At 40.6% G+C, this 13,021-nt stretch overlaps 1 protein-coding gene across 1 annotated transcript in view; it reads right to left on the reverse strand.

Annotated features, from left to right (window-relative positions):
* Window positions 1–13,021, reverse strand: part of adamts18 (ADAM metallopeptidase with thrombospondin type 1 motif, 18) — a 66,791-nt gene that overhangs the window by 40,782 nt on the left and 12,988 nt on the right. Inside the window, exons 3-5 of the mRNA XM_075471226.1 lie at window positions 2,343–2,622; window positions 1,691–1,905; window positions 52–135 (exon numbers count right to left, since the gene is read on the reverse strand). Of these exons, the coding sequence (XP_075327341.1) occupies window positions 52–135; window positions 1,691–1,905; window positions 2,343–2,622 (579 nt within the window). The remainder of the gene's footprint in view (window positions 1–51; window positions 136–1,690; window positions 1,906–2,342; window positions 2,623–13,021) is intronic.

Here is a 13,021-nt window from a genome sequence, read left to right on the forward strand (position 1 = left end):
ATAAAAAAGGAACCTGATTAAGTCATGCAGAGTTTGTCTGAATCCACTCACTGGGTCTTGTTCCAGCAGCAACAAGCTAACCACCACAATGTTGATGTCTGTTCCAATGGTTCCATCTTTGAAAAGACTGGAAACCTACGAAAAGAGTTGAAAACGGTCTTTTTTAGTAACATCCAAGTTCTTTTTTTCTTTTAACTCCCAGGTACTCTCAACTTCAATCAAATGAATGTTCAGGTTTATCCAATGCCCTCCATCTGAGTAGACATGTAAAATAATACTCAGCCTTGAGTTTGGATGCTTAGCAAACTTGCCTTGAGTACTATAAATGATGCAAAAAGTGAAGAGAAGTCAAATCTTGTACAGCAGATCTATACGGCCCGCTAAAAGTCTGCTCATCAAACCTTTCACCTTTATTTAGTTTTAAAACATTGGGATTCTATTGATACAGAAGTTACTTATTTTCCTATAACTACTTAAGCTAATTGCTTATTGTTGACTAATCAGGGCTGTCTGCTCATGAATTGAACACCACACTAGGGTAATCAACTTTTCTTGTGCTTTAACACCAGGCATCTGATTTCTTGTGCAGTAAAAAAAACAAGTGAACATCAAACAGCATAGAACAAGAGCACTTAACAACAACCTCAACTTTTTCCAGCCAATCAGGGAAAAAATGGGAAATGTGCACAAATCTGTTATATTGTAATTTACTTCTATATGTGCTGCTCAGAGTGAACCTGCTCCTTTTAAGGAACTTTTCATTTGCTAGTTCTGCATAAGTTACATTACATTAAGTTTTTTACTCATAATCATTTCCTCTTCCGATTAGCCCAATAATGTACCATTCTTAAAACATTGTCTTTTTTTCCAGAGGAATATTCTAAGATTCCTTGGAAATTTTGTATCTTTCCAGATTTACTCTCCCACTTTAAAGCATAAACAGGAATCCATGAGAGTCATTATTTTTCTTAGTGGGAATAAACAAAAATAAAATAACTAGAAACAGCTTTGCCAAGAAATTATAAGGGAACCCCTAGAGATTTAGAGCCATTCTTCAAGTGGAAACCATCCCAAATCAAAAGGCTTTAGGGCAGTCAGCAGTACAAAGAAAAGTGAACTGTGCGTCACATATTGTCCATTCATTCAGGAAAACTCTGTTCAACATTCAAAATTTTTAATGTCATCAATTCATCAACATTCATCAACCACCACTATAATTGCCAACACATATCTCACTCCAGACTGAATTCCAAAGTTTAAAATTCACCTTTTCACAAGCAAGAGAATTAAAATGCTATTACTTCTCTCTAAGGCTACAAAAGTCCTCTAAAAATCCCTATATTGTAAATTACTTTACAATTTCTGCTGTAACACTTTCAGAAGAGCTTATTAGAAAGACTGTAAAGTTTAGGGCCGGAAGAAAAGCAAAATTCAAAAGAAAAATAAATAAATATCTTTGATTAATTGTTTTAGCATTGGCTAAATTGGTTAGCTCTAGCTTGGTTAGCGGCTTAGAACAGTATGTGTCCCTCGCCTTGCAGGTAAGAGTGGCATGTTGACAGTATACTACAATAGATCAATAAAATAAAAAACTGTGAAAAACACATTAATTCAACAGACTTTCCATGTATTTTGTACATCATCCATCGCCCTTCCTTTCCTCTCCCTCCCTTGTCTTTCCCACCCTCACCATATTCATGACGGTGAGGACGTAAGTGGTAACATTCTCCCTGCCGTGCTTCTCCAGCATCTTCCTGTCTGCCACCACCAGGGTCTCCACATTCAGTCCTCCCACTCTGTTAGAGTTGATGGGTGATCTTTTTGTCCTCCCTGGCTCCTCCACCTCGGGTAACACAAACTCATCAGGCATGATAAACCTGTCCTCTGTGGGGGGCTTGGGAGAGTCTAGGAAGAGAAAAAGGGAAGGCCAAAAAGGAAGGGAGGAGACACAGAGTGAGAGGAAGAGAGTATGATACGGAGATGTGAACACAGAACACACTCTGGTATTGAAATGACAGGAAATTGACTTCCCATGCTGCTTCCTCTCTCCACCAAAGCCTAAATAGCCTGAGGAATAAGTAGCATCAGACTGTTACACAATGCTGGCAGATATATTATTCATTTAAATTCATCCATCCATGTATCCATGTACTGTATGCACTTTACCTGTAAAGGACGACAGGGTGGCTGGAACCTATAGTTCCTTGCAAAAGCATCCCTACTCCAAAACTGCACTTGTTTCATTGATGTTTGCAGCACAATACTAAAACTTACTGCTGTAACGTGAACAAAAAAAGATCAGATGTATTAGGGTATGAGGAATAAAAGGTTCCCTTACATACATTGCTTGCGGCGGCCGCAGAAGTGTCGCCTTTGCTGCTTCCCTTGTTGGAAGTCATGATGCTGCTGCTGACGATGAAAGTGAAGATATGGATTGTCAGACGTGGAGGAATCTGCATCAGATGGGCTTCTGGGACTTCTGTGAACAATGTGCTCCGCGGAACGCTTGTAAATTACATGTGGGTGATGACCATCTGGGGCGCTGTAGTTGTGCTGCTCAGCAAGATGTTGGGGAAGCGGAGCTATGAAATATTCCTCCTGTGACACACGGATCAAGCCTGACTGGGAAACACACACATGCAAATCATGGTGAATGATTAAAAACAGGATTGCTCATTTAATTCCACATAAACTCTTGCTAAATAAATGAGACAATTATGTTACTATTGCTGCCAAATATATTTGAAAAAATCAAAGTGCTTACGTTTTTAAAAAACAATGGGCCTCATGCAAGAACCGTTCGTACGCACAGATTTGTTCTTAAATCGTCCGTACGAGTGATTTAAGAGAATTTGCGCATTCACCAATCTTTTCGTATTTTACGTTTTCTTTCAGGTACGAACAGAATTTACGAGTGATCCAGAGCTGTCGTAGGAGTTTCGTAAAATAATCCGCTGTTATTCCAATCAAGTTTGTTTGACTAATGGATTGTATATTTAATTACTTTGAAGAAAACATAAATAAATATATACATTATACCCCATAATTATGCTGACATTTTTCTGTTTGACTTAAATTGTGCACTAATTGAAGGTTCATTTGAACCTGTAACGGGAAGCGCAGCGGCTGTCTTGCTACTTTTGGATGCCTTAGCGCGTCAGGCTCTTGGAAGAGACCGTGTGGAGACAGACGAATCGCTGACATCGCGATTAAGATTGCCAAGGACTGTGCTGCTACAAATATGATGTTTGTTAGAGCCACAACTCCAGAGAAAAACAGGCCGATCAAACCCAATTCCACCACACGTCCAGGTCCTCAGCACCCTTGGATTTTTGGCCACTGGAACCTTTCAGAGGGAGATTGGAGACAGATCGGGGGTGTCCCAGTCCTCTGTGAGCCGTGCGCTCCCCTTGGTCATCAAAACTCTCATCAGTTTATCACCCATGGTACATCAAATTCCCATACACCGCTGTCCAACAAGTACAAATTAAGAGGGACTTTCATGCCGTGGCTGGACTGCCAATCATAAACATAAACGCATCAAAGCACCCGTGCTGTCGTGGAGCGCACTGAGCTGAAGGCCAGGTGGGTGTGTCTCGATACCTCGTTCATGGCGCAATATTGCCATGAACGAGGGTCTCCACCTGAACCAGCCCAGGCAGACCAGAAGGTGTGGTGCCAGAAGACCCCCCTCATGGACCACCCCATCAAAGTGCCATCATGATGAGGCAACAACTGATTGCACGGCTTTAGTTGCAGTCATCGATCGCCTGCCCATGGCGAGACGTTTTTTTTAAGCCATTTTCATATCAAACCATTTCTTTTTTATTTCGGTGACATTACGAACTACAGGTGACATGGTATTAACAGCACTCGTAATTGCTTCCCATTTCTTCGCTTTAGCAGGTCCCGTAATTCCACTGCTGACACTGCTAAAAATGACAGATTTTCCTTTTTGGATCTCTGAAAGCAGAACTTCAGTCTCAGAGCCCCTAAAGTTGTTCTTTTTGCGCCTTGATGCCATTCTCATGACTCAACTTTTCCTGACACAGGAGCGAGGAAGCACAGCCTTATATGGTATAATTTTGGGCGTGGAGCATGCAAATCTACTATCCTCGTGCACGTGAACTTAGATACGCACAGGTGTGATTCATCATTTACGCAGGTCGTTTACACACTTTTTCCAAAGTTAAGAGCGCTTGTTGAATCTGACGTGGCGTGTTCGTACGAGACCTTCTTACGAAAAAAGTAAGAGAAATTTAGAATAAAAATACGAAAATGTTCTTGCATGAGGCCCAATGTGTTTCACAGTTACCCTCACATATGTTTTCAGCCATGACAGGTTTGTTCTCATTGCACCCTGTTCCTAAATGAACTATGCAGAAATGACGAAAGGACCACAAGAATCTGTCTGAGGAGTTAACAAGTCCTGCTGTGTATTTATATATAATATATAATCTTATCATATATATATATATATATATAGGGATGGGAATTGATAAGATTTTTACGATTCCAATTCCATTTTAGATTCTGCTTAACGATTTGGTTCTTTATCGGTTCCCTTATCGATTCTCATTTGGAGAAAAAGGACAACAAACCGGTCGATTAGCATCAACTTTGTTTAGTTTAGAAGTAACACGAGTCATGACCTTCCAAACCCAACAACGGTGAGGTCCACATTGGTCTATCATGGGTAATTTAACTCTTCCCTGCTCTGGTGAAAGGAGAAGCTGGAGGTAGACCTTAACTGGGGGTAGTACCACCAGCCTCTGGCTCTGAGCCAGTCAGGCTCTGTCTCTCATGATTTCATCTAAATGTAATGCCTGAGAAGGCATTCATTTAAGCTTAACCGTTACTAACAGCAGGTTTTAAAATGAGGCAAATGGCGCTAACATGATAGGCAGTGTTTGTTAGTTAGTTAGTGACCTGCAGTGTTAGCCGAGGACATGCTAACATTGCTAACGTTGCTGGGTTCAGATTCACCGACGTTGATCATTCATTCATAGTTATTGCATGTTGGTAGTATTTCCTCCCTTTGGTGAAATATTCACTTTGCAAGTTGCCTTGTTGTCGTCTTTTTTAGGGATGTGTAACCAAACTTTCGAGCCTTTGTACCGCTTGGGCACCATGTTTACTGTTGACTGCTGGCTGCACTGGACTCGCCGCGCAACGTTGCGTGGTGACGTCATTCGCGCCCACTGGAATCGAAAAGGGAATCGTTTGCAAAATCGCCAAACGATTCCAAAGAATTGAAACACTGGGAACCGGTTCTCAACAAGAACCGGTTTTCGATTCCCATCCCTATATACTGTATATATACACACACATGCACATTTTCAAAGGACAAGTTTGTTTCCTACATGTTGAACATTCTGTATTATGAGGTGTAAAAATGCAGAGACATGCATTACACACTGAAGTCAGCTCTATAATGGATTTGACTGCAGAAAGCTGTCCAATTTGCATTGTCAGGCTATGTACAAGGACAGTGGACCTGAAGCAGCTGTCCTGCAATCAGTCCGACTTCACCTAACTACCAGTCTCAAATAGCCAGTTTCTTCTATTGTTTCATCTACTGTCACTTTCACTGCCAACTTGGTAGATTTGTCACTAGACCTAACCAGTTTTCAGAGCTCCTCACTTGCTTTGTGACTCACAACTATACAGCAGTATATGACATCATACCGTGACTTCAGCAAAAGTTTTTTTTTTCAGACATTAGCTCCATTTTATTGGAAACCCTTACTGTCATCTTTACTGGAATACATGGCAAACATTGGGGCAAAGCTACATTATGCAAGGAATGTTAACATCTAACTTGACTTCAGTTCTACAAATACACTCTACATTTAAGAAGACAGACATTTTTATGCAACTCTCCTCAGACACAATATAGACCAAATCAATTTATCTGGCCAACATGTCAAGTTTTGCCACTGTTTTGGCTCGCTGTTTCAGTCAAGTGCTTCGAACTGCCCTCTGAACTGAGAGACTGAGCTACTGAACCTTAAACATTCCGTCTGACCATGGAGTTCTATCTAATTCATTCTGCGACTCAGCAAATGTACACATAGCTGTGCAATCAAAAGACACCCATTCAATGGATTTAATAAAAACACATACACATACACCCACTGACCCAGTGACCTCTGACCTATTTCTGTGAATGCATGTGTCATGTTCTTCGCTGGCAGTGTATACATGTGTGTGTGAATGTGTGTGTGACAGCACCCGGCTCTACTTTAACTGACCCCATTCCCCCAGACTAGCAGGTGGCAAAATAAACAGAGGATGGACAAAAGGAAAGCCATGGCGAGGCTCTTGTTGTCAAAACAGTGGCTGGATATATGGCAGACTGCCATCATCGGAACCATCCATCCATTCATCCATCCATACAAGCATCCATCTCATCCAGCTGCATATCCTTCATGTGTCCATATATCATCTGTTTCCTACATCAGTCCTCCATGGTGCAATGTTGCAAGGTTTTTTAGGAAGTTAACTGTCAAAATCCATTATTTTGATGAGTCCTCATGATCCATAAGTGGGCAAGTATTTCTGTAGTGTCAACATTTTAACCCCTAACATTTCAATACCTACCCAAAGAAACAAAAAGAAAAGAAACCTTCAAATCCGATACTTTAAAACTACCTGGAAGAAAAATCCCTCTCAGCTATGAATAAAATATATAAACTCAAAGATCTGGAGAAAAAAAGACAAAAGACAAGATGCCCTCAGCAAAAAGTGACTACTGCTTCCTGAAGCAGATTGGAATCTAAAAGAGAACTAGTGAAGGTCAAAGGAGGTGTCTCGCATCAGCAAACTCTTGCAGTTGCTCCTTGTTTGCCCGTCCTTTCATCTGTCTAACATTCACCACAACCCTGACCTGTATAAACATACATCTCATCAGATAGCCTACCTTTAAAGATGCAACATGTTTTTTCTTTTGACAGCTCCTTCTGTCAAACAGGTGTGTGTCTGTGCAGTCAACCCACAACAAGGAGGGATCATTTCATTACTTATTTTCCTCAACTGAGCATTTATTAAGAGATTAAAAGGAATTAATAGTATGTTTCAACTAAGTATGAAATTATAGTGAACATGTATACATAAGTATGTATATGTATATGTATATATATTGGATTAGATTTCTCATCATATAAGGATGCCATTAGTGACTTGTTCTCTGCTTCATTAACTCACATCTCTAAAGTCTCTGCAGCAGCACCACATCTGCCAGCTCTCCACTTTCTTTCCCAGCAGTTAGCTGATGGAAGTGTCTGTGATGATAATGACAGGAAATGAATTTCATCTGCAGCAACGGCAGTAATTGTGGTCTCTCTGTGTGTGTGTTTGTGAGTCTATCAATAAAATCTTCTTTTGTCAGCATGTACTATATGCTTGGTGACTACAGCATGGCTTCACTTTAGACTCTTAATGTTTGCGTGCTGAGTGGTACGTTGAGATACATGAGCACATATGTCAACTATGCACTCTATGTGTGAAGTTTATCTGCACTTGAGTGAGAATCTATGGCCAAAACTTGCAAAGAAAACTATTTGGATTAGCAGTAATTTGAAATACCAAAGTGTATTTATTCATGTAGTGAAGATTCAAGCATTTTTTTAACTTTATTTGAGCATTTCAATTTTATACTTCTTTATACTTCCACTTTACTATATCTCAGAGAAAAGTATTCCACCTTTTTTCGACTACATTTACTCTGTATTCAGACTAACATCTACACAGTACAAACATTGCTAAAGTTAAAACGTGTGGTCTCCAGCCTGACACCATAAACAAACAGTGTGTAGCTGTGGTCACATTTCACATCTACGCCATAGTCTGCGGTTTTGTTATGTTCTTTGCTTCTTTCCTCTATTTAGGATTTTGTCTTTTGGTTTTCGGGATAGCAATTTGCTTTGCATGTTAGGTATCTAAATTCAACAAATGTAACCTGTTTGTTTGATGGTTTTTCACCTGCCGGGGGTCTTTGTCAGACCCACATCTTTGCAACCAGTTTGTTACCAGCTCTGTTTCCTGTCCTGCTTTGCCTTGTAATTTTAGATTTATGTTTGTTTGGAGCAATCTTCTTTGAACTCCAGCATCAGCATCCAGCAGTCTATAACCTGATAACAGCTTCACCAAATATTGAGTTTTCCCTCTACGGTTCCCATATGGTTGCATTTCAATACATTTTCACATGCTCGATTAGAAACCCAAGTTCCAAAACTAAAACCAGATTTGTGTACCAGAACTTTGTTTTTTTCCCTCTTCTTTCAATAATCATTTGACAAGCTGACCACATTTATATGGTGTCTCTGCACATAAAATAGTACCATATATGTAGTAGTTCTGATTAGCTCCGCCTCCAATTGATCCATCCCACGTGACGTCACAACAAAAGCGTCAGCCATTTTGGACGTGAAAACGAGTAGTCTACAACGGAGGAGCGAGGAACATTCAAAGGAAAATATCGATTCGATCAGTAAGGTTTACATCATGCCGGCATACATGCCAAATAAAGATAAAGCCTGAGAGGGATTTTCCATGGCACACCAGATGATCTCTCATGGCACACTAGTGTTCCCCCGTGCCATTTCAGGGTTGCCTTTCTACTAGATAAAACATAACACAGCGCCTTTAGTAAAGCACTACGACTTGGTCATTGCAATTCTCGTGATAGCAAGATTATAACACCGTGTCAACGGGTTTACATGTCGTTTATCCTTGTGAACAACGTTAAATGAAAAATGCAAACAAACCTTAGCTGTAAAAAGATGGCGCCCACCGGCTCCAGGGACGATCCACTGGAAAAGGCAGGTCACATAGCCCGACACAAAATATTTGTAGGCATCCAAACTCTTGTATGCCTTTAGATCCTTTCCCGTGTATGGCGATGGTTTTTTACAACATAAATATAAAGGTCGTGGGGGCCAAAGTCGGGTAAAGACGAGGCGGTGGCATGCTGTCGGACGTCTGTAAACAGCCCTGGTGGAAGCAAGTACACGTCGTTTTCTAAACCTCCAATTTTCAGCTTCTCCAAATACCTCTCCCTCTGCTGGCCCACTAAATGCCCGACCTTGCTGGATAGTGGAGTTTTTTTCTGCATCTTGTTCTTTCTTCTTTTATTCAATTTTCAGTCTGTCTGTATCGTTACTGTTACTATCGTTACTCGCAAATCGTTGTCTTCTATACGTCCAAAATGGAGGTTGCTTTACGAAAGTCACGTGACTGGGAAGGGTCAATAGCTACCAAAACAGCATGCTGATTTCAATCTTAATAATCTCACCCTTATAGATGGCACATATAAAGTACATAACAATACATTTAAAAACACATGCTTTGGCAGTTACCAAAGTCTACATAGTTATGGTTTACACATTTCACTGTCCATGGCTCATGAGTGCTGTCATGTGACTTTAAGGGTGCCCTCCAGAAAACAGCCATTTAAAAATGTGCAAACACAACTTTGTCCATATGGACAAATGTACCATGGCATGCACAATAGGTATTAGTCAAGATGAATACATCTTATTCTCATGAATAAATCATAGTTGGAAGTCAGTTAGGACCAGCAATAGTGCTTTATGTGGTTTTCTAAACTAGAGAGCTAAGACTACTGTTTGTAAAAGAGAGAGAGAAAGAGCTCTTCAATCATTCTCAGACTTAAGAAGGAAAAGAGGCAAATCACAAAAAGGTTAAGATCATCCCAGAAGTGGGCTTTGAGCATGCTTGGAACCTATAAAAACTTTCTGAACTTCAGTGTGCACCTTTACATGGCACAAAGAAAAACTTTCATTTTGTTTAACCAAACCTGAAATTTTACACATGTAAGTCCGACCAAACAAAGTCTAGTTAGCTCTGATAGCTAGCTAGCTAGCTTTTGAGTCACTCCTACATGATTGAGTCACTCCTACATGAACAGACTCAACTGGACTCAATTGTATGTATATTGATTAAGCAACCCCCTCCAAAAAATAAATAAATAAAGCTGATCTCATATTAATATTTTTCTGTTTCTTTTATATGTTGAAATGTAGAAATTGTGACTGAAAAGCAGAAAAGCAATGTAGTCTTAATGGGCTCCACATCATAGTGGCATTGGACATACTTCATTGAATAACTTTATTCCCTTCCCATGCATGGATACTGGGACAACAACAGGATAACCGATGACACTTTTGGCAATTTAGTCCAAATTGAGGGCACACTTAACTAGCATCACTACTATGGGATTCTGCAGTAACGTGAGCTCCTCTCTGACCTGAGCTCAGTGGGAACTTTGTATGCTTTTCATCAGAACAACAACCCAAAACACTCCCCAAGTCTATATAAGAAGAGAGATGAAGAGGAATGAAGAGGTGAGTGCATCAGATGACTTGGGCTCCACATTCACCGGACCTTAACCCAACTGAGATAGTTTAGGAAGTGTTGGACCGAAGAGTGAAAGAGAAGCAGCCAACAAGGGTTTAACATATCTGGGAACTTCTTCAACACTGTTGGAAAAGCATTCCAGGCAATTATGAAGCTGGTTTGGCAGAATGCCAAGACTGTGCAAGTTGTCATGAAGGCAAAAGTCAACAATTTGTAAGAATCTAAAGTGTGAAACTGTTCGACAACAATGTTTAGGGTCCCCAAGGATTGTAACATATCCCAACTGTATAAAGTCAGATGTGGGGCACACCCCGGACATGTTACCAGATCATCACAGCACTAACAGACAGAGAGACAATCACAGCCTTAAATAGAATAGAATAAAATAGAAAAATACTTTATTTATCCCCCAATGGGGGAAATTCAAATTCGTCAAATAGCTCAACATTTTTTTAAATATTTACAATGATTGAATTAACAACAATAAAACAACAATAATAATACTACTACTAACTAAATAATAATAAATGACTAAATGGCAAAATAAACAAATACATAAAAATCAATCAATCAATTTGAGAAGAACTCAGCAGTCAATGTTATAAAGCCTTATGGCTGTGGGAACAAAGGACCTCCTGAACCTCTCAGTCCTGCACCGCAGAGAGATGAGCCTCTCACTGCAGCTGCTCCTCTGTCCTGCCAGGATGCTGTGGAGAGGATGTTTATTATTCTTCATCACAGAATCTAACTTCCTCCTCATCCGTTGCTCCACCACAGCACTGAGAGGGTCCAGCCTTCTGCCTACAACAGAACCAGCCTTTTTCACCAGTTTGTCCAGGCGCCTACAGTTTCTGTCTGTAGTGCAACTCCCCCAGCAGACAGCAGCATAGAACAGTGCACTCTCAATGATAGTGTGATAAAACATGCACATCATATCACTGCAGACATTGAACGACCTGAGCCGTCTCAGGAAGAAGAGACAGCTCTGGCCCCTCCTTTACACTGCTTCTATGTTGGCAGACCACTCCAGTTTATTATCCAGCACCACCCCCAGGTATTTGCAGGTCTGAACAGTCTCTATGTCCCCTCCATCAATGCAGACTGACTGGTATGGGGCTTTAGATCTCCTGAAGTCCACCACCAGCTCTTTGGTCTTGGTGGTGTTCAAGAGCAAACAGTTCTTTTTGGTCCAGTCAGTAAAGGCCTACATAAGGTCCCTGTACTCCTTCTCCTGTCCACCACGCACACATGCCACAACAGCCGTATCATCAGAATACTTCTGTATGTGGCAGGACTCTGAGTTGTACCTGAAGTCTGATGTGTACAGGGTGAAAAGAAAAGGAGCCAAAACAGTACCCTGCGGAGCCCCAGTACTGCATTCCAGTGTTCCAGAAACACATTTCCCCATCCTGACATACTGTGGTCTAGCAGACAAATAGTCTATAATCCATGATGTCAGGGAGGGGGCCACACCCATACCGAGCAGCTTGTCTTTCAGTATGGGAGGCTGTATGGTGTTGAAGGCACTGGAGAAGTCAAAGAACATGATTCTCACATATGAACCAGGCACATCCAGATAAGCATATGCCCGATGCAACATGGATGTGCCTGGTTCATATGTGAGAATAAATACAGTCAATCGCCACTTAACCTAACACGTATGTCCTTGGACTGTGGGGGGAAACTACAGAAAACCCATGCAGACAAAGGGAGCATATGGAAAATCCACATACAAAAGTAATACAAATGTTTGGCATTTTTCCAATTTTTCTTTCTTTTTACTTGCTTTACAATCTGCAATTGATTTTTGGAGTGGTTGCGGTAACTTGCAACTTTGGCTTGTAATGTTTTTTGGGGTTTAAATACTTTGTAGAGGTCCCTTTTGCAATACTTTACAGCTGCAAGTGTTCTGGGGTATGTTTCTATAAAACTGCTAAACTGTTTCAGTTCCTTCCAACTGGGTGGGTTTCTTAAGGGTCTAGCGATCTTTAAGTCAGTTAAAAAAGAACTTGAGTGTTGCTTTAGCCATATTTTCAGGGTCATTATAATGTTGAAAGGTAAACCTCTATCCCAGAATCAATTAAATTCAAGACAGAAAATGTTTGATCTCAAGAATGTTTCTGTTTTAACATCATTCATCATTCCTTAAATGTTGTACAATTTCCTAGACCCTGCCGAAGAGGAATATCACCACAGCCCGGTGCTGCCATCCCCATGCTTCACAGAAAGGACAGTGTTCTTTGAGTAAGGGGTTTGTGCTCATTTTTGGCAAGTTCCTTGATAGCCGTAAAGCTCATTAATTATTTTCACTTGACCAGAGTATCTTCTTTTCCAGGTCTGTATGTCTCCAAACTCTGAATCATTCCATCTTTGTGTAGTGAGCAGCTTTAAATGGCACTAATAGACAGACAGTCCGATATCTGATGAGGAGCTTTGCAGTCCCTCCAGGATTACCTATGACCTTGGTCTTCACTGGACTGCAACAGGTACATGACACTGACTGCATACAGATGGACCAAACGTAACCAATAATGTGACTTCTAAATATTAATGGTAGCATTTGATTCTAGTTTAGGGCTTAATAGCAAACGGACTGAATAAATATGCACATACTACTATTCAGTTTTCTATTTGTCTATTT

This window comes from Odontesthes bonariensis, chromosome 1 (assembly GCF_027942865.1).
Source record: "Odontesthes bonariensis isolate fOdoBon6 chromosome 1, fOdoBon6.hap1, whole genome shotgun sequence".
Lineage (NCBI taxonomy): Eukaryota > Metazoa > Chordata > Actinopteri > Atheriniformes > Atherinopsidae > Odontesthes > Odontesthes bonariensis.